At 33.8% G+C, this 25,742-nt stretch overlaps 9 protein-coding genes and 1 non-coding gene across 10 annotated transcripts; 7 read left to right on the forward strand and 3 right to left on the reverse strand.

Moving 5' to 3' along the window:
* Positions 1–68: 68 nt before the first annotated feature.
* On the forward strand, positions 69–1,808 carry NAEGRDRAFT_64549 (uncharacterized protein; the record flags this gene model as incomplete). The annotated part of the gene is made up of 1 exon (XM_002680197.1): positions 69–1,808. One exon carries the CDS (start codon positions 69–71, stop codon positions 1,806–1,808), a length of 1,740 nt encoding a protein of 579 aa, XP_002680243.1.
* A 62-nt stretch (positions 1,809–1,870) lies between these two features.
* Positions 1,871–3,203, reverse strand: NAEGRDRAFT_78820 (phosphoglyceride transfer protein). The gene is made up of 4 exons (XM_002680329.1): positions 3,178–3,203; positions 2,561–2,928; positions 2,278–2,483; positions 1,871–2,227 (listed from the first exon to the last, which is right to left on the reverse strand). Exons 2-4 carry the CDS (start codon positions 2,918–2,920, stop codon positions 1,924–1,926), a joined length of 870 nt encoding a protein of 289 aa, XP_002680375.1. The 5' UTR covers positions 2,921–2,928; positions 3,178–3,203; the 3' UTR covers positions 1,871–1,923.
* A 1,512-nt stretch (positions 3,204–4,715) lies between these two features.
* NAEGRDRAFT_64551 (uncharacterized protein) lies at positions 4,716–10,004 on the forward strand (the record flags this gene model as incomplete). Its single annotated transcript, XM_002680198.1, has 1 exon — positions 4,716–10,004. One exon carries the CDS (start codon positions 4,716–4,718, stop codon positions 10,002–10,004), a length of 5,289 nt encoding a protein of 1,762 aa, XP_002680244.1.
* Positions 10,005–10,304: 300 nt separating this feature from the next.
* On the forward strand, positions 10,305–12,473 carry NAEGRDRAFT_78821 (guanylate binding protein; the record flags this gene model as incomplete). The annotated part of the gene is made up of 1 exon (XM_002680199.1): positions 10,305–12,473. The coding sequence occupies one exon, from the start codon at positions 10,305–10,307 to the stop codon at positions 12,336–12,338; it is 2,034 nt and encodes a 677-aa protein (XP_002680245.1). The 3' UTR covers positions 12,339–12,473.
* A 1,481-nt stretch (positions 12,474–13,954) lies between these two features.
* NAEGRDRAFT_47126 (uncharacterized protein) lies at positions 13,955–14,305 on the reverse strand (the record flags this gene model as incomplete). The annotated part of the gene is made up of 1 exon (XM_002680330.1): positions 13,955–14,305. One exon carries the CDS (start codon positions 14,303–14,305, stop codon positions 13,955–13,957), a length of 351 nt encoding a protein of 116 aa, XP_002680376.1.
* Positions 14,306–16,095: 1,790 nt separating this feature from the next.
* Positions 16,096–16,989, forward strand: NAEGRDRAFT_64553 (uncharacterized protein; the record flags this gene model as incomplete). Its single annotated transcript, XM_002680200.1, has 1 exon — positions 16,096–16,989. One exon carries the CDS (start codon positions 16,096–16,098, stop codon positions 16,987–16,989), a length of 894 nt encoding a protein of 297 aa, XP_002680246.1.
* Positions 16,990–17,292: 303 nt separating this feature from the next.
* On the forward strand, positions 17,293–17,365 carry NAEGRDRAFT_t165. The gene has a single exon. It is a non-coding gene; the product is annotated as a tRNA-Lys (tRNA).
* A 270-nt stretch (positions 17,366–17,635) lies between these two features.
* On the forward strand, positions 17,636–18,943 carry NAEGRDRAFT_47127 (uncharacterized protein; the record flags this gene model as incomplete). The annotated part of the gene is made up of 1 exon (XM_002680201.1): positions 17,636–18,943. The coding sequence occupies one exon, from the start codon at positions 17,636–17,638 to the stop codon at positions 18,941–18,943; it is 1,308 nt and encodes a 435-aa protein (XP_002680247.1).
* A 2,854-nt stretch (positions 18,944–21,797) lies between these two features.
* Positions 21,798–24,527, forward strand: NAEGRDRAFT_47128 (uncharacterized protein; the record flags this gene model as incomplete). The annotated part of the gene is made up of 1 exon (XM_002680202.1): positions 21,798–24,527. The coding sequence occupies one exon, from the start codon at positions 21,798–21,800 to the stop codon at positions 24,525–24,527; it is 2,730 nt and encodes a 909-aa protein (XP_002680248.1).
* Positions 24,528–24,630: 103 nt separating this feature from the next.
* NAEGRDRAFT_64556 (uncharacterized protein) lies at positions 24,631–25,563 on the reverse strand (the record flags this gene model as incomplete). The annotated part of the gene is made up of 1 exon (XM_002680331.1): positions 24,631–25,563. The coding sequence occupies one exon, from the start codon at positions 25,561–25,563 to the stop codon at positions 24,631–24,633; it is 933 nt and encodes a 310-aa protein (XP_002680377.1).
* Positions 25,564–25,742: the final 179 nt, after the last annotated feature.

Here is a 25,742-nt window from a genome sequence, read left to right on the forward strand (position 1 = left end):
TTTTCTAATAAAAAATTAAACAATCTTTAAAATTAGTCTCCTCAACCGATTTTTAATTTCTAATAAAAATGGCAAGAGTAAATGATTATTATTCGATGGATTGTTCTCCAGAATTTGAAATTAGCAATCATTTGAATTCTTCCTCACAGAAATGTACAACTTTCCACTCATCAACTAATCAAATTCTACCAGATGAAATTATTCAATATCAAATAATACCATTTCTTGATGTGGAAACTTTGTGTTGTAAATTTAGTTTACTTTCTTCACATTTATATAAATTGGCTGAAGACAATTTGTTGTGGAGAGAAAGATTTTTCAATACTCTGCCAAGTTCTCAATTAGAATTCTTTCAGAACAATCCACTTTATTGGAAACAGTGCTATAATTCAAAATCAACAAGAAACTACTTTCTCTCACTTTCTCCAACACTTCACGAAAGAATTTATCCTTCTCTTGATGCTTTCAGTGTCAATTTCAAAGATTTGTACAGAACAACATTTGTTGAGGGCCGTTTAGAAGGAAATCGACTGCTCAACTCTGGTAATTATAAGAGAGATCAATTCTCACACCACATTACTTATTATTATCTGATTGACATTGCTCAGAATTTGAAATTGACAAATGAAGAACTTCGATTGGTTGACAAGGTTTTCGATCAATCAGTTTCTCCAACCATTGAATTTTTCAGAGGAAGAACAAGAGAGAAGGGTGCTCTAAATGATGATGAAACTCGTGAATATTATGGAGTATTTGGTATTGTAATTGGCATCTATTTTGTAATGTATCAGGAATGGATGTCCAATGATTTGAGAGCTCATGTCATTGGTAGAAAATTAACACATCGAGTGAAGGAAGTTTCCAGACATGGAGATGAAATACAGAGAGAGGGTGCGAGTGTTGAATTGAGAACTCATGATTCTGCATTCGATTACAAATACTTTTACAATGAAAAGTTGACATCCACTCCAAAAAATAATGATGATTTTGAACTCTCGAAATTTGTAAATGGTGATGAGAGTTCTTATCCACAATACTTGTATTTGAATCAATCCACAGAAGATAAATGGGATCAGAGAAGTAAGAGTCAACCAGTGAGCCTTACTATTCATGGAGTTTGGAGTGATAATAAGGAAAGATGTGGTTTGTTCACAAGTGAAAATATTGATTGGTCAACCAGTGTTTTCGATTTGGCAACCCTAGGCAGTAAATTACATGATGTCAATTATAGAAGAGTGTACAGTGTTGATAATGAAGTTAAAATATTCTCCAAGTTGACTGCATTCAAGTATTGGAAGATGACAACACATATCAAAATAGACGCCACTCTCTCCAATTTCCAATCGACAGAATATAATGTCTCATTTGATTGTGATGCGTATGTGAGAGGAGAGGCAGCTGTTGCTATTCACCATAGTCAAAGTGGACCTTCATCCTATTCACATCAACATCATACTCATTATCAAATTGTTGGTAATGCAGTGGACAGTTACTTTTCATTCAATTTACTCAATCGAGGAGAACACATGTTCTTGGCATGGTGTATGTTTGATGATATGAAGAATGAATCCAAATTGAAGAGCGAACAAGCAATCAGAACTAAAGTTATTACTCCAAAAGAAGCTCCAATCACACCTGAAAAGGTATTGAGTGAGGAGAGAAGAAAGATGGTCCTATCATCAGACAAGTGTGGAATGTTTCCAACCATGGACCAATTCAAACTTTCAGGAATATTGGTAGATCGTGATGGAGTGAAGGGATATGTTGAGCTAGAGCCAAGAATTCACCTCAAACAACAACAGCAATAAATTTCAAAAATAAATTTCAATATCTTTCAAAATTATCCACACATTCAAAAAGTTTCATATTTCAATTTAAAAATAATTTAGTTGGCAAAATTTTGCAGCATTATTACAAATGAACTTATTGTTCTCTCTTTCTTAATTCTTCTTCATCCTCAGTTTCTTCACTAATCAATTTTTGAATATCAAATGTGTACTCAGCAGAACCACTTCCGAATCCCTTAACTAACATGTTCTTTTCAATGTATTTATCAAAAGTTTCAGAAATTTCCTTATCGTTACCCTTGAGCATGACGTACTTTTCAACAGTTTCCTTGGCCAAGAATGGCTTGACGAAAGCCCAGATCATTGAAATAGTCCAACCAGCATTGAGAACCATAGTACGAGCCAATCTTTCAGTGTAATAATTACCCAATTGCACGAATCTAAATTCAATAATTGTAAATTACATTCAATAATAATACTAAATACATACGTATCCTTCATTTCCTTGACCAAACCCATTGAGAGTGATGAGTCCTTCAAGTCAACCAACCAAACAATATTGTTAACACCTTCTGGCATTCTCTTGATGCACTTTTCCATCATGTAGACGAAGAGTTTGAACTTCATCTTCTTATTTTCTTCAGTATTGTCAGCAGTGTCCTTACCCAAGAGACAGTAGATAATTGGACGACCAGACTATTTTTCATCATCATCAAATTAAAATCCATAAAGTAAAAAGCTATTTCTACTATTACAACTACTATTATACTAACCTTATCATAACCATAATGGTAGAGGAATCCTTGCTTGGCAATTGGTTCAAGATCCTTCAATCTAATATCTTGTGGACGGAATGAAGCTCTCCAATCCATAGTTTCCTTCAATTGCTTGGAGGCAACTTCCATATTCCATTGCAAACCAGAAAGATAACGGAAGAGACACATGTCATCAAGGAAGGCCTTTTGTTCTTCATCCAAATTCCAAGTTTCACTAATCTTACGAAGGTCTTCCATGAGCTTCTTTTGTTCATCAGTGAGTTTAGAGAGTGGTGAAACAACAGAAGATCTAACTTCTTCAGCTAATTTACCATAGGTTTCATCTCTTCCGGAAGGTAAGAAACTGTCTCTGACCATTTTGATTTCTACATGAATATAATCAATATTTAAATTATTATATAACAATATATTTTCATCAAATCACATAAATTATACAACAAAATCAAAAACGGATAATTATTATGATGAGTAAATCATATTGATTTAAATGATCCAAAAATCACACAAGTTATAATCACCACCATTGATGCAAATCACCATCATCAACACGTCAATCAACAATATGGAATAACAATAATTAGCCTTTGGAAAATTCCATCACACAAAAAACATACAAGTTGAGGAGAAGGTTTAAGAATTTGAGTTTTTTTTAAAAATCTAATTTGTGTGCTGGATGATGAAAGTAGATATTGCTGATGAACCAAAGGGCAGAATGCAAATAAAAGGTGAGAATCATCATCCTAACGGTAATGTTCTTGATGAGTTTGGTGGAGGTATGGATTATTATCTTGTTTCCAAAGCGATAACTGTCATTAATATGAAATATTGTTACTTGGTGAATAAATATGTAGAAATAGTCGGCTTTGATGACCGTTACGCACTATTCCCGCTCATTAAATTTATTAATTTAAAAAAAAGTCTTTAAAGATTCTTGAATTACCTCTTGATAATCGGGTTCTTGTATCAAATCAATTGAATAATAATAATTTTATGTAGATTAAACTATTGTGCTGAACTCGAAAAGATTGTAAGCATCAATGCATATATCTTTTGAGTTTGGAATTTCTTGCTTGTACAGAATGCCAAGCAGTGTCGATGGTTAGATTGGAAATTAGAAACAACAAAGGCAACAACATGGATTGTCTTTTAAGTGTCGCATGTTTAATAGTAGATCCACTGTGCGCTTACTGAAAGTTGTTGTTAGTAAGATCCTCAAAGGGATGATAAACTCCACTCACGAATGTTGCCTCTTAATTTCCAAAAGGCCCAATTCATTTCGAAAAGGAAACAACCTGTAGAGGCTTTTAACTTGTAGTACCAAGTTCAGTGAGCCAATGAAGAAAGAAACAAAGCAAGGACCTCTTTCAGTCAATAGTTTATCTTTGGATCACAATTTAATGTTGTCTTTCATTGAATACTGTTGTGATATGTTAATGTTTGTTTGTATTTAACACATGAATGGCTAGATTAATTTATTTCGTGCATACAACTGATGTCTAAAACATTTTTGTTTGGAGTTGTCATGGCATCTAACTCTTGATTGTGAAATACCCCATAATTGTAAGGTTTAATTCTCATTCGGACAACCCAAAATTCGAGGGACCAAAACACAATTCAAACGAAAACAAAAACAACAAAATGGTGCACCAAACTGAGTCGTCACCACTTTCCCATGGTGTTGAATCAGAAAGCTGCCGAAAGTCATCTGCGCATCACGGATTAACAACAAGAACTCTTCCTCTCATAACGATCCTTCTATTCATTGGATATTGTTGGGTTTTTGTATCATCTTTAACTTTTTTATGGAATCACTCAACTACTAGTAATTACACACGCAATTCGCCCAGTTTCGTCTTCATTGAAGCTGCTAATATTTGTTACACAATTTCAAGTACTGATCCAACCGTTTGCTCTGGTAATGGCACATGTATTGCTTTGAATACTTGTCAATGTTATCCAGGCTATTCAGGTAAGTTTACTTTCGAATTAACGTTGTGATAATCATTTCGTAGGAAATAAATGTACAACACTAATAACATGTAATAACCTTGGAGTTAATGATACACAGGTTTGTTCGGGGCACGGTGTTTGTATCGCCAAAAACAATTGTACATGTACAGATGGATATTCAGGAGCTAGATGTCAAACCGCCATGCAATGTTATGGAATTGACTTTACCAACACGACCTATGTCTGTAACGGTAATGGTAATTGCACTGCTGCCAACAACTGCACCTGTAAAGATGGATTTTCAGGTACCAGATGTCAAACAATCAGACAATGTAGTAACATTGATTTTAATGATCCAACAGTTTGTTCTGGCAAAGGATCTTGTGTTTCGAATAATAATTGTGAATGTCTAACTGGTTATACAGGTAGTCAATGCCAAAATGTCATGAAATGTTACACAATCCCATTTAATGATCCAAGCGTTTGTTCTGGAAAAGGTCAATGCATTGCTTCGAATAATTGTTCATGTATTCAAGGATTTTCTGGGACTAAATGTCAGAATGATGATTCTATATTTACGTGTTTTGGTTTTAACTCGACTAACCCTTTGGTTTGTTCTGGAAATGGAAATTGTACATCGAATGGAAATTGTACATGTAAAGAGGGATTTTCTGGGACTAAATGTCAAAATGATGACAGCTACTTTACTTGTTATGATATTGATCCATCAAATACAACCTATGTCTGTAATGGAAATGGAAATTGCACAGCTCAAAATAATTGCACTTGTAAGGAAGGATATTCAGGAACCAGATGTCAAAACGCCATGCAATGTTATGGAATTGACTTTACCAACACGACCTATGTCTGTAACGGTAATGGTAATTGCACAGCTGCCAACAACTGCACCTGTAAAGATGGATTTTCAGGTACCAGATGTCAAACTAACAATAATTTAATTACATGTGGTGGACTACTTCCAATTGATCCACAAGTTTGTTCTGGAAATGGAAATTGCACTGCCAAAAATAATTGTGATTGCCTTTATGGATACGTTGGTAATCAATGTGCTGATTTACTTCAATGCTTTACAATTAATTACAGTGAAAGTTCTGTTTGTTCTGGAAATGGAATTTGCATTGAAAAAAACAACTGCTCCTGCTTTGATGGATATACAGGAAACAAATGTCAGACATCAATTCTTCATACATGTTATGGATTAAATGAAACTGATCCACTGATATGCTCTGGAAATGGACAATGTGTTCAGAACAATAATTGCTCATGTATTTATGGATATAGTGGAAATCAATGTCAAAAAGTGTTGAAATGTCACACCATTACATTCAATGATCCATTGGTATGTTCTGGAAATGGAAATTGTTCGTTGGATGGAAATTGTACTTGTAAACAAGGTTTCAGTGGTAACAAGTGTCAAAATGATGATTCAGTTTTCTCATGTTACGGTTTTAATTCGACAGATCCATTGGTTTGTTCTGGAAATGGTAATTGTACTGCTGACAATCAGTGCAATTGTACAGATGGCTTTAGTGGAAATAAGTGTCAGAATAATGATAATTTATTCACATGTAATGGAATTGATTCGAATAATGCAACTGTTTGTAGTGGAAATGGAATTTGTATTTCACAGAATAATTGTTCTTGTTTTTCTGGATTTTCTGGAAACAGGTGCCAAAAGGATGACAATTTTTTCACTTGTTTTGGTATTGACCTATCAAATTCCACAGTTTGTAATGGAAATGGTATTTGCGTTTCACAAAACAATTGCACCTGCTTTAGTGGCTATTCAGGAAACAAATGTCAAAATAATGACATGATTATCAGATGTTACGGAATTGAGTCTACTGATAGCTCAGTATGTTCTGGTCGTGGTAATTGCACCTTTGATAATACTTGTAAATGCAAAGATGGATTCAGTGGAAGTCAATGTCAAAATGATGATAATATTCTCAAATGTTATGGAGTTGAGTTCAACAGTCCATTTGTTTGCTCTGGAAATGGAAATTGTTCTTCATTTGGTAATTGCTCATGTTTTGAGGGATTTTCAGGGAAAAAATGTGAATTTGATTTGAATTCCAATGAGACAGCATCATCTAATTATACATGTTATGGTATTAATGGTGGATTATCTACTGTTTGTTCAGGAAATGGAAATTGCATTGCAGATAATGTTTGCGAATGTTTCTATGGATTTGATGGGTCTCAGTGTCAGAAAACACTTCAATGTTATGGAATTGATTACAATAATCCAAGCGTATGTTCAGGCAATGGTATTTGTAATTCAAGAAACTCTTGTTCATGTTATGAAAATTACGTTGACACCAAATGTCAAACGTACAGAGATCCAAACGCCACCTCATTCAAATGTTATGGTGTTCAATCGAATGATTCAAGTGTTTGTTCTGGCAGAGGAAACTGCACAGCAGATAATTTCTGTGAATGTCAAACAGGCTTTAAAGGTTCCAAATGTCAAAATTTGGTCAACTATTGCTTTGGCATTGATGAATATTCCAACAATGTTTGTTCAGGAAATGGAAAATGCACAAGTCAAGATACATGTGAATGCTCTTCCAATTATTTTGGAAACGATTGTGGTGTTTACATTCTTCCAGAAACAAGTACAATCAAGATTCTTTCCAAATATTTGTATTTGATTGATAGTGCAACAGAGAATAATGTGATAACAGTTAGATCACAAAGATTGGTTAATAATTATAAGGGAATGGAAAGTAGATTGAAAAGCGTGTTGATTTTGTCAACTGAGCTAGTCAATTATGAATTTTCCCAAATTGGGCTTTTTGACAAGTTACAATTGTTTTCAAATATGACTGTTGGTGAATATACAGCAAATTTGACGATTGTAGATACTGGTTACAATATTGTTGTTGGACAATCTATTGTAAAGTCACTATTTAATGTTATGACTCTCCAACAATTGAGTCAACCTGAAATTCTTTCAAAATTAACACCTAAGGAAATTAATCAAATTACAAGAGAATTGAAAAGAATATCAAATGACCAACAAGTTGTCTCCAATATAGTTTCGAATTTCAAGGATAATGTCAATAACTATACTTTGGATGATGGTTTGGATTTGACATCTTCTTTATTAGATTTGTCAATAACTAAATTAGAATCTAAAGAAAAGATAACTATTTCAGAAACATTAACTTCTTTCACGCAGAATTTAATTGAAAGCTCGTCAAATTTCACTTCAGAACAAGTGACACCTATTGCCATCAATATTGTGTCTGTGGCTTCAAATATTCTCGACAATTCTGGCGATAATTCAGCTGGTAAATCGCAAATAATTGGAAAGTCAATCGAATCTATTGAAAAAACTATTTCTTTAATTTCAGTTGTAAACTCGACAGAAAATTTATTGATTACAACTTCAAAGATTATGGTTTTGCTAATTTCCAAGGCAGAATATAAGAATTCACACGTGATCGATAAGGATTATTCTTTATCTCTTCCAGAACTCGATTTTGGATTTTCGTTTGGTTTAGTCAAGTATGAAAATTATTTGACAGATGACTTACAGAATACTACAGCTATTTCAGATATTCTACAAGTGAGACCATTATCAAATGGAGTATTCACACCACTCCGTAATCTTTTAACTCCATTCAACTTGACCTTCTCTATTAAGAAATACGAAACCCCAAATAATGAAACAATCGCAACTGTTGTTTGTAAATATTGGAATGAAACAAGAAGTGAATGGTTGAAGGACGGCTGTGTAACTACAATATTATCAGAAACTCAAGTAATGTGTTCTTGCTATCACACAACCAAGTTTTCTTCATTTGTAGATTATTCGAATATTGACTTTACAACAAGAACAGCTCAATCTTCACTTGCAGTTGCTAATATTATATTTAGTTCTATATTCATTGTAATCATTATTGTAATTCTCATTCTATTAGTGGTGTTTAGAAAATCTCAACCTGTCAAATCAAGACACGTGACTCCTTACCTTGCATTGACATCCTTACTCATTGAAAACTTAGTTTCTGGAATAATTTCTAAAGGACTTTTACTTGACAAGTACAATTTCAATATAACCATCATGACAAGCGTCTGTGCAGTCATTTCTACTGCTTTATTGACAAGCGCAGTTTGGTGTTATTTCGTCATGTCTGTTCGATTCATTATTCATAGATATTTCTATGAATACATGATGAGAATAGTAGAAAATAGACAGCAGAAGAATAATCTATTAATCAAGATTTTGAATATTTTCAAGCAAGATAAGGTTTTGATCTTGTCAAGTGTCATGCTTGCTGTTGGATTTATTTTATATTTTGCTATTTTTGTAATTTTGAGAGGAGTTTCTGTATTTTCTGATTCACAATTTACCTATTCAACTACTATTTCATTATTTATTTTTTTACTTTCAATGACAGCAATGATTTTTGGCATTTATATTTTAGATTTTTATTTGGATTGCACTAACAAGCAATTAAGAGATGAATTGGTTGATATTTCAGATGAAATAATGTTAGTAGAAAGTGGAGACTCCCACCTAAGCAATTTGAATTCCAGAAAATCACTCAAGATTACAAAACCATTTATTGAGCTATTGGAACAATCTCAAGTGAAAAAGATTGTGAGCTTGTTTTATTCGAATGACAAGCTCATGTTTAGACCAGAGGCAGTTTTCTTCATGACTGGTATGCTCTTCTTTACAGTTTCGTACTGTTTAGGATTTGCAAGCGTCAATGATCGTTACTTAATCAACCCTTCAGCTGCCATAACTCAACATGTTGATGTGTTAGATGCCATATCATTCCTCTTTGACATTCTCATGACTATTTGTTTTATCATTAGTTTCGGTGGTTTCTCCGTTTGTTGGGCCATTGTAATTGAATCCAGAAAGAAGAATTGTTTCGTTGAATCTAAACAAGTTGTTATTAAGGAACGAATTAAGTCTCAAAGATTGGAAAATCTTGCAGATATGACCGACAAGTTTGATATTTACAAACTCATGAAAAACAAGTATTTGCTTAGATTATTCCGTCAATATTCGAAACTGGAAATGTCATTAGAAAATTATGTAATTTGGATGAGAATTGAACATGCCAAGTCTAAATTTGCTAAATTATGGATAGAAATGGAAGGAGAACCAGAATCGATTGAGGAATGGAATTTATTGTTACAAGAATTGGAGGAATGGTTGACAGAGCATATTTCATCAGAAGCTGAGCTATCTCTCAATGTCAGTGCTCGTTCAAAGAAGCAGTTTGTGACAGCAGTGAGAGTATTGGAAACTAAGGTTGCAAGTATTCCATCAAAGAATAGAGATTCTTTATTGAATTTGAAACAAACTGTCAGAGATGCTATTGAATCATTGACCACTGATGTTTTATATAATTTGATGGACACTTATTCAAGATTTATCATTACTAATGAATACAAAGCCATGAAGGAAGTAGAAGCAGTTACAGAAATGACAACTTTCAAATAACATTTTAAATAGCTGATTGTGAATAGTGATAACTAGTGTTAATATTTTATTGAATGAAAATTTCTGGTAGATTTAGTTTACAGTAACCATTGTATTACACAGATATTTACAGTTCATTGTAATTTAGGATATCCTCTTTAAATGTTTCGAATAGCTTTAATAATGACAGATGTTTTCCATCAACACAATTTTTTGTTTTTCGTAGAACACATTTATACACCAACTCGTCAAGTCACTCATTTCGAATTAGGAATTCATCATTTCCATCAGCACAACAGAAACTTAAAAACACAAAAAAAAATGCAAGATTCCATTAGCACCAGTAGCTCTGGCAGTAGTAGTAGACAATTCATCAATCCAAGCTTGTTTAAACCATACTCCGCTACACCTTCTTCTGAGCAAGGTCAACAAGACGAAACAATTTACATTTCGGATAAACCATTTCCACTATTCGAATTCGATGCTACCAAAGAGAAATGGCAGATGAATCAAGATGCCTTTGCTAAATTAGAAACTGTGAGTGGTTCTGGCTTTGTGAAAGTAATTTCTGTGGTTGGTGCCTATCGTTTAGGTAAAAGTTATTTGATGAATCAGATAATGAATGGTAAGAAAGGAGGTTTCGAATTGGGACACACCACAGAGAGTATGACTAAAGGTGTATGGGCCTGGGGTGAGGTTGTTCATGATCCACAAGTTGGCACTCATATTCTTCTCTGTTTGGATTCTGAAGGTCTTTTAGATGTCGATAGAGAGGACGAAACTTTTGACATGTCACTTTTCTGCATATTGACAATGTTGTCAAGTTATATGATTATCAATTTGGAAAAGAGAATAAGTAGCGATGATCTTAACAAGTTGGCTTTTGCATCTGATTTTACAAATATGATTGTCACTGATCAACAAGATGACAAGGATTACAATCATGAAGATATTCAATATTATACTCCACAATTATTATGGCTAGTAAGAGATTTTACATTGAAATTGAAAGGAACAGAGCAAGAATACTTGAATGAGATATTAAATGAAGAGGATAAAAAGAAAAAGTCAAATGTCTCTCTAATTAAGAAGAATATTAAGAAGTATTTTGGTGACAAGATGGAGCTCAAGACTTTACCATGTCCAAGCAGTGATGAAGATGTATTGACAACCATTGAAGAGAGTGGTGATCAATTATCTGAGAAATTTGTTAATGGAATGAAATCTTTGGTCAACCACATTAGAACAACAGCTTCCCTTAAAAAGATACTTTCTCCAAAGAGTAATCGTGAAATGTATCTCGACACAATGGGATTTTACTATTATTGTAGAAAATTAGTGGAACAATTGAATGAAAATGCCAAACAAATTCAAATTCCAAACACATTCGAATCAGTCTTGACACAACAACTTGAATCTATTCTAAACGAAACGTTGGAGAATTATGATAAGAAGATTCAAAGCTTTATTGCTAAATTCCCAATTGAGGAAGATTCCCTCTTGGATATTCATAGTGAAGTTTCCAATTTTTATATGCAGAAAGCTCTCAATAGAGTTCCACATTTCAAGAGAGAAGAATTCCATGAAACTTTGTTGATTTCCCTTGGAGAAGTTTCGTTTAAGGATAATCCAGAAGAAGTTCAATTGAATTCTAGTTCCAAACTATACAATCTTCTTGAGAGAAACAGGGACGAATCTGAAAGATATTGTGAACAAATCTATATTAAGGAAATTAATTCTGTCAAGTCAAAGATGTACTCTGTTGTTGAACAATGCAGAAGTGATTTGGAATTTGTTAGAGCTAATCTTCTTCAACAATTGATGGGTCCAGCTGCCAACAAGTACATGACTAAATTCTTCAGTGAATCCCAAGAAATAATGAAACAAACTATTCTCTGTCAAAAGATTGATCAAGCAGAGAAGGAAAAGGAGGTTTTAAAGGAGGAGATTTATAATATGAAAGAACAAAGAAAGCAACTGGTTGAGCTCATTCAAAAAGAACGAACACAAACAAACTCTGCCATGCAACAATTGCAGAGTCAACAACAAGCTCTCGAACAGCAAATTCAATTAGAAAAACAATCAGCCTCAAGTCAGATCAGTAACTTGAAAAATCAATTGGAAAATATACCAAAGGCCACACCAACAGTCATTTACCAAACTGTTTCAGAGCCAAGCAAAAGTACTTGTAGTAGTAGTAGAAGTAGTAGATATTACTCTAGCTCAGATGATGATGATTATTATTCAAGAGGTAGTAGAAGAAGCAGTGGTGGTAGAAGTGGAAAAACATTTTACAAAGGTGGCCAGTTTATTCCAGGTGGTGGAAGAGCTCCAAAAGGAGGCGTTTGGATGTAAATATTACTGTACATATATTAAGGTGTAAATAACAATAATTGAATGAAATACAAAGCAATCGAAATCGAATAACAACTGTAAACTCCTCATTGTCTAAATATTCAACTATAAACAATTCCAAATTATCATAATGTTAATTAAAAAGTCTTGCAGTTCCTTTATTTAGATGTTGAAAATTTAGACTCTTCATTCCATGGACATCGAATTATTTGAATTTAGAGAGATTAGTGAATTCAGCAATTCTCAAGAACAAAAGCCAACTGTGGTATATCACAATTTGACATTGTTCTTTCGTTAAGACTCACTTGATCAGTTTGAAATTCAAACTAATTAGGGATGTCATGATTATGAGAGTTCATTTTCTTAGTTAGCCAGCATTTTCTCTAATTCTAGAGGAAACGCAAGGAGTAGGTTGAGGAAATAGCCAGACTAAACAAGAAAGAAGGGCACATACTAAAACTGTGATGACAATAATTGAAAAGGCACCTTTAGCGAATGGTAGCCAAACCTCTCTGTAGATAATTTTACCTATGAGGATTCCAATATCTTCCTTTGGAATCTGAAAGAAAACTGTCTGATTATTATTGTTGATTACAGTGATGATATTGGTGGCAGTAGTTTGATTATTGATTATTATCGGATGATGGTTGTGTTCGGTTGTATGTACAAGAACAGTAAAAATGAAAAGTAAAGTAAAGAGTAGATTTACAGGCATTTTTTTGTGATAAAGATACCAGTAACTGTTTGATAACCGATATTTAATACCAAAATGGTGAGGTGGGCACTTGGATACAAGAAATAATTTGGAAGCCTTGGTATCCACCTTTTGTTCAAAACAAATTGAATAAATGAAAAATACTATTGTAAAGTTTTGAAGAAATCAAACTAAATAGTTTGTGTGGGAAAATGGTAAAATCAATTTTGTAAGCCAATATTGTCTATCACATCCAAGTACTGTTGGTTGAACATGAAGAATACTAAAAACAAGTTGTGGATGTTCACACATTAGTTTATTAAATTGAGATGTTTTAAACACACTTGCTTAAAACCGTTCGAGACCGTACAAGTCCATTGTTGTATAGTTAGCCCAAGAATCACAATTGGAAACATTATCTATAGTCGTCGTCATTGGAATAGTCTCAGGAAATGAATTAGTTGACAGCTGGAATGATTGATTCATTCTAATGGTTTGCAAAAATTCAATGAAAGAATCACTCATATTAATCTTTAGCTCACCTTGGCAACATTCTATTTTACAATCTTCTTGCTCATCTGTTTTTGGTAACCTATTACAGTTGCCATTTAGCATGATTTCCTCTTTTGTATTGAAACCATCTGAGGAAAGTGATTGTAAAGTAGTAGTACCTGTCGTTGTCGTCGTACTCTGGGAAAGAGGAGAATTTGGATTGCTATTCACGGTATTAATTGGAAACAAAACAGCTTGTTCGTAATTGACCCCACTTGATGTGTTAAAATTGTTTGTTGAGGAGCATGTATTATCATGATTACAATATTGATGCCTACAGTCAAGAGGATATTGTTGATGGAGATGATGAATATTAGAGTAAGTGAGACTGCTGTTGCTATTACTACTTCTTGGTGATACACTAAAGTGGTTAAAGTAGTGTTGGTGATGGTGATTTGGAGAAATGGTGGTTGTGGAACTTATTCCACTTGGAAAGGTTGGGTGTTGTGGAGGTGTGGTTGATTGTTTCTTCGTCTTCTTTTGATGATATCTTGATGATGCTCATGAATTTTAATCGATCTTTTGTCGTTTCGTCCAGATCTTTTAGTTTAGTTTCGTGTCTGATTTTCTGTTCTCCTACTCGTAATTCAAAGTAATTTTGTCTAAAGTTTGTGTTATTGATTTCCTTCTTCAATTTTCTAATCCCTCCTTTGCAGTCAATTGGTGGTGTGAATGTTGTGGATGATGAGTCATCTGACAACACTTTCTGTTTATTTGTCATGGCTGGTTTAGGTTTTAAAGGTTTTTTTTTAACAGTCCAAATGTGAAATTCACTTGTACGGTTTCGTCTAAATACTTTCGGCAGCACCGGCGCAAACAAAGGAAACCCTCAAAAAACATGGATGAATGATGGCAAACCTGGAAGGGTACTTTGTGTAGATCAACAAGAATATGAGCCACCAAACAAGTTTGCAAAGCAATACGTTTCTACTGCAAGCTCAGCAAAATAATCTGCAACACATAAATTATTCGATATTACCTCTGCATATGATCATTTCGTTACATTCCCAAACTCAAACCTTACCAAATCACAAAGTAGAAAAAGCAATTTTGGGTTGTGAAATTGGTCTCTTGCCATTTTTCCCGAATTTGTGATATCATAAACATCAGAGAACATTAACAAACTGCAATGATATCAATATTAATTCTTTCTTTGCATTGTCCTTTGGGTCTCTTCTTACGCGCACAATCTGCATTGACTCTTCGTATTTGCTTTAGTCAAAAACAGATTTTTCTATTCTTGTTAATAGGACCAAAATAACCTCATTAAGGATTAATATATCACTAACTGAGTGCCTAATCAAGTCGGTACTTGAACGGTTTTTTGTCCTTACTGAGAGGTTGAGCAAATTGAATGTGTATGACTCATTATTTTGTTCCATTAAATTAGCTTGATGTTTTTTCTTCCCACATGTTAAATGATTTAATTAAGTTATGGTGATGATGATGAATTTGACCAGCTGATAGAGTCATTTTCATGATCAAATACATCCCGATTCATTCCTTTCTATACATATAATTTCATTACCACAACAAACAATAAATTCATAAAGTGGCAAAGTCAATATTTTCCTAATTGCTTGCCAAATTCCAATATTGGAGAAATACATAGATGATAATCGCCATGATGTTATTATTACCAGGGTTCTCCACAGGGTTAATAATTAAAAAGGAAAAGCTGGTTTTGTATTGAGCTTGTATTTTTTTGGAACAGGTAAATAGAATTGTTTTGGATTGTGTGTTTATTGAAAATTTTGTTGGGATGAAGTGGGTGTTTTCACCGGAGCAGCAGTTTGCATGTCCGCACAAGCAAACGCCAGCGTGAAGGTCTGGTTCTTGGTAGCTGTGTGCTGATAACACCATCCAATCAACAGCTATGATACATCATCGTGCAAATGAAAATTTGAAATTTTCAACATTACGTCAATTGACTACTAAAATTATTATTTGTCTATGTTGATGATATTTGTATTAATTGATATGATTCAATAATATTACTCATTCCGAAGCTTTACATCACAGTACAAGTAGCCACGTAACAAAACTGCATCCACAACAAATTCATTTTTTATATTTGCAACGGCTAGCGATGGCGGTACGCAACTAAAACAGAACTATAACGAAAAGCTTGATACCAATCGGCAGCAAACTGCTGCTCCTGTGGAGAACCCTGATTATTACTCTGTCCAGATCTAAAAAAGGGTAAGTAACGTCAAGATTATATTATTATTTTCCACTTGCGATTTACTAGTAGGAACAAATGCAAAAGTGGCCCTGAGGGTACATCCCATTAAGAACATTGATTACAATCTTTGCATCCGTAGTTGAAGAAGGTGGGAAGTCGAGTCTTTTTGTTTTATTAAAAATAAATTATTAATAATTTAATTTTTAAATGCTATAATAGAGAGCAAAACGATTAAGGTTCAATTAGAGGAGAAGATTAAAGAGGAATTTTAAGAAATAACAATATTCACCACGGTGATAAAAATATATTTCAAATTTTACAAAAAAATGTTTAAATTGCAAAATGTACTTTTTCTTCGGAATAATTTATTTGGATTGAAATTAGCAAGAATTAATGCACAACAACAACATCAAATGCATACAAAATGTTCTCAACAAGCTTATACATGGAAATCGGAAATATTAGCAAATGAATTTTCACTATTGACTGATGAAAAGATGAATTCTGCTCCCTTCCGATTTATTCAACCCTTGTTGAGACACTTTTCGGAAAGAGTTAATAATATGGAGAATGTTGGAGGTTTTAAAGAACCAATACCTGTTCAATATTTAAATGATTTGAGTTGTTCAATGATGAAGAATATTCAATTTTCAACAAGCATGACTGATGATAGTGAATGGTTTAGGAAATTAAAATTTGTGGATCAGGACTTTATTATGGCCAATGTATCGTCCGAAAAATTGGAAGAAGGGTTTTGGTATGAGAGGCATATTTGTGAAACGAGTCAAGTTCCTACTCGATTCAATAATTTGCACGATTTTTATGGGTTTCTGATATGGATGACCTTTCCAAAGACAAAGAGATTGTTCAATTTGTTGCATAATCAAAACATGTTGGAGAGGGATAATCCACATTGTAAGAAGAGATCACCCACACAAAATTTCCTTACACTTTTTGATGAGTGTGGTGTGTTGGTGTGTATTGAGGAAAATCATTTCGAGGAGTTGAAGAGTTTGCTATACAACATGGAATTTAAAGAACTATTTTGGAAGAGGAGAGAGGTAGTGGAGGAAAACATGCTGTTTATCAATTTTGGACATTCAATATTGGAAATGCTTACAATGAGACCTTACATTGGATATACCACAAAGTTTACAGCCGTACCTGTTAATTCTGAAACATGTAAGTCTTTAATCGCCAACTTTTGTTCACAGAGATAGTTAGGAATATTCACTCAAACATTACAAATAGCCCCTCAAAGGAAATTGATAACCTTGTGGAGTGTTACAAAACTTTAGATAATATTGCATTGGATTTATTTCAAAATCAGAAAACATACGACATTGATATTCAAAACACAAAATCTTTACGCCCATTACCTGTCCTAGGAATACCTCAATGGTGGCCAAACCAAAACGAAGATTTCTACAACAATCAACAATATTTCAGAAGGAAGCCAGAATTAAACACATAAATAAGGCAATATGACGCGAAATTTGCCTTTCGGGAGTATAGAATGAGCAGCCCCGCTAGCTCAGTCGGTAGAGCGTTGGACTTTTAATCCAACGGTCGTGGGTTCGAGCCCCACGTGGGGCGGTTGCAATTTTTTTTTTGCGCCTTAACGTTTTTTTGAGAGTTCTAGCATTTGTTGAAACTCTATTAAGAAAAAATAAGACAACATCTTGTTCTAAGGAACCTGCTGTTATTAAGAAATCCGCTCTGCAATTAATACCCTTGTTAATTACAGAGAAATCACACAATACAATAGAATCAAATTGGTTAAATTGTGATTAAGCTCCATCACCATTTCGAATTATATTCAATTCTATATAATATTATTATTCAATCCTAACCACTCGGAAGAACATGGTCACTCTCAGATTTTGTCTCTACGATTTTGCTTCATCCCTCGATGAATTGAATATGAAGCACAGAATGTTAAGCCTAATTAATCATTCTCAATTTTCTGATATTTCCCTCCAATGTCAATCCCTTAAAAGCACTGATGAAGAAATTCGGTTTGAATTTCCGAAACTCTTCACCACCAGAGACTGGACAACAAGAAGAGAAACAATTATATGGACAAACTTTGGTGAAAGCCTGGTACTCATTGCTCAAATCCATAGAAAATCATTTCCTCTCTACTCGATTATCATTTCCCAAATTTTAAAGCAATATGAAATGTTTACCAATTCAAAAGATCTTTGTGTCCATTTCAATCCGTGGTTACATTCGGATAAGATTGTTGATATTGATATTCCTAGATACCTTCCATTGAGCAATCCATTCCTTTCCTATTCAAAATTTAATAAGGAAAGATTTCAGAAATTGTTTGGTTGTGTATTTGGAGATGATGTATCATTCATGCCTGAATCTGTGCAACAATTACTTAGTTCAAAGAGAAATATCTTTAATGCAAGTCCTATTTCAATAGGAAACCTCCATCAGAGAACAACAGTTCTCTCCAAGCTTATTACCCTTCCTCATTATGATCCAATTATGGAAGATTTGATTGAGTTTTTATATGAAATGTGTTATGATTTGAGTCCATTATCGTTTGTGGTTGGAACGTCTGCTAATCATGATTTGGCTTTAATGGAAAGAGATGTTTTTCAATTATTGGTTGATCTGGAAAGTCCTGTTCTAGGTTTTGGAGATACCAATAATCCAAAATTTAGGAATAGATTATCAACCATTCTTAGATTATTAGAAAATGAAGATGATTTTAATTATTACTTTACTTCAAAAAGAAGAAAACATGTAGAAACTCCAATAGATAATAGTGATATTTATTATCTTTCTCAAATTTCTCAATATATTGAGATGCCTTCCAGATTACATACCCCAACTCTGAGGACGAATCAAGAAGAAAAGTATTTAGAAGCAAGTTACAAGTTAAAAACTGAAGTTGAGAATAATGACAGATTTGTAAATGCTCCTCTCTTAAATTATAGAAGAAAGGTTGCAGAAAATGTTAAAAAACTGAGAACAACAACCTTTAGCGAATATCCTAAAGTAATCAAACTTGCCCTTAAGACATCAATTGCTAGTAGTTACAGACGTGACCATTTAGTTGGATTAGGAACTCATTATGGCACCACAATATTAGAGGTAACCAATAGACGTAAATTAGAGTATAGAATTTACCAACTCAGAAAGTTTTTGGGTTTTTGAGATTACAAATCGTCAACTCCATTCACTATAACTGCTTCTTTCTTGTGGAGGTCATAGATATGCTTCCACTCTGTGTATTGTTTAGTTCTCCTCAATCTAGAGAATGTATCATAAATGTTCAGAGCAAGCTCTGGTAGTAAAATATTGAGAATATCTTGTCTATTGAGAATGTACTCATCTGGTAAATTCTGTTGATCCATTTCAATACAGAATTGAAGATAGGCCTTCCTAGATCTAGCACTTATGTTGACCTCAAATTTGGCATAACTTTTGATGAAGGTGTGGAATATATCTTTCATTCCAGCAACTGATACCTGTTTAGAATAGTCAGCAATCATTAGTTTTTCAAAAAGGAGGTAATTTTCATAGGAGCTTTCATTAATAGAGTACTCTTTGAAAAGCTCTCTTACATCCTTATTCGCAACTAAAATCCTTTCAATAGCCGTAATATCTTTCGATTCTGTACTGTTGTGCTTTGAATTGGAACCTCTTCTCCTTACGAAACCTCTTATTGAATAATAAATCTCAATAATCATTGCATTACCACCATAGAAGAAGAACATTACGAGCGCAATCGCTATTCTCACTGCCAAATTTACTGAAGTAGCCGATGATGAATTATTTGGTGTAATAATAATGAAAATAACCAGCAAGATCACAATGGCTAAGAAAACCATGAGGTCAATTCTGATATAAGCTGGATCATCAAAGAGTAAAAACTTTGCCAATCCTCCCTCCTTAATATTCTTCCTATTGATTATCATATCAATTGCAATGCACAATAGAGCAAAGAAACATCCAATCAGAGTAATAATGAAAATATACAAGGTGAATGAAATGAATATCTTGTAAGGATCCAATACAATGATAATTACAATTGGTATCAGCAAAATCACAGCAAATATCACTGAAAATAAGAGAACCAACACAACTCCAACTGTACTCGATGCAAGTCTCCTCAGCACCTGAGTATATCTTCCATTCAGTTTCCTGATGAGAACATATAAATTTCTCAAATAAATCCATCTCACAATACTGAGAGCATACACCAAACACATTATATTGAACACAAACAATGATGCCAATGAGCTAGCAGTCGCACAATTCACTCTAAACGGAGCTGTCCACAAATTGGTATAGAGAAATGCACAAGCTGGACATAAATACGGAATCAACAATCTTCTCTTCAGTGAAGGTCTCTTAAACATTCCAAATAGAAAGAAAACCACGTAAAATGAAACATAAACAAAGAACATGGTATAATTGGAGAAATCTAGTGGAGTAAAATCGGAATAACTCATACATGCACTTGTGGAACAGTCAGAACAGGTTGCATTCCACAGGATCATTTCAGATTGATGACTTTGTATGAATTCTGAAATATTCCTTTCGTATAATAATACTTGATTGACAATATTCCAATCAGGTGTTAATCGAATAGATCGAATTCTTTCAATTTTAGAAATATCCTCTGTTGAGAAATTCAGAAAATTTCTTCCTCTATCCAAAACTATCATGTCATGTAAATTCGAAACTTTACAATCATTCGAATATAAAATCAAATTCGTCCTCGTATCCACCTCCTTCTTTAAAATTGAAACTTTCTGATCTAATCCCCCAGAATCAACAATTAACTGCGAAGGAAATATTGGAAACATTACAAAATCCGAAATTTCATAACCCTCCTTTCGAATACTTTTCTTGGGCGAAATATAACGATTCCTTCTCACTGCAAATGTAAAAACACTAGAAGGTGCCAAAATTCCATCATAATTATCAAAGAAATGTCCAATAAAACAATCCGAATAGAAATAATCAACTTGTACAAGTGACATTTTGAAACTGGACGAAACTTCATTCCAAATCTGAGAACAAGGTTGCGAATTTTGACAAGCTATTCGAAGGTTTGTGTGATTTGCAATTCTATCATTTAGAATAAACAAGGAGAATGTATCAAATGCTCCAATAATTTTAGAATTATTTAAAAGATTCGAATAGAATATTGTACTGTTTTCTTGGCCGAAAGTAAAATATTTCATCAACACAGTGATTGTGATAATCGTCAGAAATGCGTCAAATTTGATGGGCCTAGTCGGTATTAGTATTAGATTCATTTTTTTTTTCTGTTGAAATCTGTCAGTGCTCAAGATTAGTGAAATCTCCTTTTGACATTTTGACGACAGGATAGTAAAAGGAAGCGAATTAACGATTGTGCTTTTTCAAGAAAGAATCTGGATAAGCAAGTTAGTCTGTAATAGAGAACATGTTTACAATACATATTCATTATTCGAAACTTGTTGTAAACTAAATATGTTTTTCTCAAACACAAATGTAACATTAAGGTTTCTAAACAAGATCACAAAGGAAATTCGAAGGCTAAATTCCCCTGTCTTTCGAATAAAAATATGCGGTTTGGTTGACCACTTCACATTTAGTAATTTTTCTGAGCTACATATTTGGAAATTTTATTGCATATTCGAAATATTGGTTCGGCTTTTCAATTTTTAAAAAAACTTCTTTTGAAAAAAACTGTCGCAAACTTGCAACTGAAATTCGTCCAGTTTCGAATTGGACTTTTTTTACACATTTTGAAAACAAACTAATCTTAGTTTGTAGAACTTATTCGCATTTAGAAACTAGTTCCAGAAGTTGATAAAAAGAAGTCAACCACATCGTATCTGTGATATTCGAAACCTGTCAATTCAATTAGCAATACAAAAAAAAAATCTAATTAGTCCACCATCAACGACAATTGACACTTCATCATCTGGATAACCCAACATACTAATATTATTACTTTATACAAATTTTGTTACTACTCCATCCAAGTTTCGAATAACGTTTTTCAAAAAGAATGGGTTTCTTCTCCAATTTATTTCATCATCACAATAAGAATGATCCTAAACACCAATCCGTTTCCGTTTCTTCCACTGCTCCTTCACTAACCTCTCCACACACAATAGACGAAACCTCCCATGCCGACCAAGCTCTCGATCAATCCTTTCGTTCAACTGTCAGTTCAACTCACATCAATTCCAATACCTCATCCAGTCGTTTATCCATCGACTCAATGGCTTCCTCCTTCTCCAATGCCACACAATACAACTCAACTCATAAACATTCAATGAGTAATCCATTTCATTTCCTTCACACTCACACTTCACATCATAATCCACAGAGAATGAGTGTTCGTGATTTTGCTCGACAATATTTGGAAGTTTTGGAGAGTGAAAAGAGGAGAGAATTGTTGAAGAGTGTTTCAATGATACAGACAAACTATTCGAATGGTGGTTGTGTGAGTGCGAATCAGTCGTTGCATGCAATTGTTGGTGGTGCTGCTGCTGCTACAGTAGTGGGTGATAATGTGAATTCGAATAATGAGAATTTGGTGAGTGAGGAGGCAACTGTTTCGAATGGAATTGCAGAGGTGAATACAGAGTCAACGACACTGGTGACAGCTGTTGATAATTCAAACACTTCCAATGAGGATGTTGCAGTTAGTAATGAAAATAATCGTCTCAGTATTGAAAATTCACAACTTATCAGAAATATCAAGAAACAACATGTAAATAATGAGGAGAAACAAACTTTTAAAAAGTTTATTATTGAAAATGAAAAGTATATTCAAACACTCGATGAAATTTATCAAGTTTGCATTTATGGACAAGTTGAAAGATTGAAGGAACTTGTCTCTGCACATAGTGAAAAATCCGGAAGAAAATTTTCACTCACAATGGCAAGTTTGAGAATGACTGGTTCTGTAATTGATATGAGTGGTGATGCAGAACATAAGAATGTAAAGAAACAATCGTGGAGTCATTGTACTCTGGTTCACTTGGCTGCACGTTTCAATCAGGTCGATGTTTTAGACATGCTCTTGAAAGAATTTACCAATGAAGATAATCTTTCAGATGTGCTGAATTGTGAGGATGATATTCATGCAACTCCATTGTTCCATGCTGTGACTGCTGGAGCCATTGAGGCAACTACATTTTTATGCAGTTTCACTCAACAAATCAAAATTAATGTAAAGGACATGTTTGAATGCAGTCCACTTTGGTATGCTCTCAATAGAAAAGACTTTGAAATGGCCAATATTTTATTGACATTTGGTGCTGACATGTTCTTTAAAATTCATGGTGGAGAATCCTATCTCCATAGAGCTTGTGACAATAATGATATTGCCATGGTTAAGTATATTCTTCTAGGTATTGGAGTGGACGATGAGATTGATTTGACCAATCAAAAGACTTTACAAATATTCGAGGAGAGACAGAACTTATTTTTGAGAAGTGATCAAAGACATCAAACACCTCTCTTCAATTCTATCAAATCCTATCAGGATAATATGAAGAAACGTAAATCTGATACTCTTCCATCTCCAAATGAAGCTCCAAATCCACAAAAGGAACAAGTGATGGACTTTTTATTAAGCTTTTTCAATGAACATGCCCCAGTGTTATTGCAGAAAGCTTTAGATCAAACGAATCACTATGGACACAATGTATTCCACTTCTGCGCTGAGCAAGATGCATTCCAGCAATTGCTCAAATTAATCAAATATTTTGAAACTGATGAAAAGCTCAAGTTTGCCCTAAATCTCAAAGACAAAATTCTAGGTAACACCCCACTCCATATTTCTATAATGACAAGTCATTATGATATTTTTAAACTATTTATTAATTGTAGTGAAGTTGAGTTGAATATTCCAAACCAACAACTAGATTTACCACTCCATGTAGCCCTAAGACAACACAAGTTGAGAATGTGTCAATATCTCTATATTCACTATAGTCAACAAGATTTAGAAGTTAAGAATGCTCAAAGATACTCCTCACTGAAATTGGCCAAGAGATTGGACATTAACATGAAAAAGCTTGCAGAGGGTTCAACAGAAGAATTTGAAAAGAAGAAGATCGTCAAGAACACTTCTGAAAAGAAATGGTGGCACATTTTCAAGATTCACAAGCAAAACAATCAACAAGATTCCAGAAAGAGCATGGTTGAAAAGGGCCATACAACACCTCTCGAAGAAATTTCTCAAAATGAAAGCGAGTTCACCTCATCAACTGATGCCTCTTCCTCTGATTTATCGGCTCAAAGAACAACCTTCCCTCTGGTTATTTGGACTAAGGAGCTGACATTGGGAGTTGATATTATTGACACTCAACACCATGCCCTTGTTGACATTATCAACAAGTTGATCAAATTATTGTTTGGAGAAGATAATGCTTTTATTCCTGACAGATCAGCAGATGAATGGATTCTGGGTTATATAATTGGCAATCTACTCGAATACACTGAATTCCATTTTGAAACCGAGGAGAAAATTATGTCCAAATATCAGAAAATACTTCCAGATGGTTATTTAGATGAACATCATCAAGAACATGTCGAATTCACATCGAAAATTCACAAATTGCATCAAGAATACCTTGAAAGTCACTCCACTCTATCCTTCCTCAATGTGGATTTGTTGAATTATTTACTGAACTGGCTAGTTACTCACATCATGGGAAGTGATCATATTTTGGTTTCTCATCTTAACAAGGGTATGAAGGAGGGCCAAAAAATCGAATTGTAAATAAAAATTTAATCCAAACTGTATCAATAATTTTAGAAATAATCTATTAATTATTTATCTTATGTTTTTCCACACATTTCAATTAAAATAATATTTTGTACAATTAATCCTTCTTTGATTTCTTTCCAGACTCTGTTTGTTTGGCATCCTTCTTTTCCTTCTTTTGTTTTGGTTCTGTAGTGGAAGGTGAAGCTGGCTTAGCAACTGGTTTTTTAGATGGAGTAGACCACCAAGCACTGACAGCATCAGCAGCGTCCAAAATAAGTGGGAATGTAACAAACACTACCATAATGATATAAACTGAATTATAAGCAATGAGATATAAAACAGTAGATTTGGCTCCCTCATCTCCAACAACACTTTCCAAATAATAATAACTCAAAGCATAGAAAACAGAGCAAACAAATGGCATTTTCAATCTCCAAGATGGATTTGCCAAAAAGGTACTAATTCCATAATCTGCCTTTTTAAGAACCAAATGAGCTTCAATAACATTCATTATTAAACTTCCACCAACAGCACTAAGATAACCCAAAAGGGCAGGGAAAAAGATGGTAGAAGAATGATTTTCACTTCTAGCCAACTTTAAAAAGAACAAAGTGCTAGCACACAATGCACAAGCACGTCTAAATTCGTTTGGCAAAGTCAAAACATATTTGAGAATTGGATGAGCGAACCAGGAAGAGAAGCTTTCCTTTGCTCCCTTTGAACGGAAGAGAATATAGGAACAGACAGACCATACCCCCAATCCACACCACAACCTAAAATCATTAAAGATGAAAGGAGCTGGTTTTCCGACGAGAATTCTAGAAATAGTTCCACCTCCTTCTCCCATCACAATAATATATACCATAGCCATGACGATATTCATCTTGGTTGAATCATATCCAGCAGCAGCATAATATCTCTTAATGATGAGCAAGTGCTTGAGAACATACAATACCTGAAACAAGGTAATTGCGATCCAAACATTTTCGAACAATCGGAACGAGTTGAGATCAAACTCTTGTATGAGAGAAAGAACAACTTTGGACATTTTTAATTTATTAATTTTAATAACAATAATAATTTTAATGATGTGACGAGGGAGTGTAAAATTTATGATGACCTTTTTTATCTTCTCTCGTTTTAGTAAAATTAAATCGATATGGCTTAGTGAGATGCATCGATAGTAGATAGCAAATTATATCATTAGAGTTGGGTGGAAGAAATTTA

The sequence above is a fragment of the Naegleria gruberi genome (genome assembly GCF_000004985.1).
Source record: "Naegleria gruberi genomic scaffold NAEGRscaffold_10, whole genome shotgun sequence".
Classification (NCBI taxonomy): Eukaryota; Heterolobosea; class Eutetramitea; order Acrasida; family Naegleriidae; genus Naegleria; species Naegleria gruberi.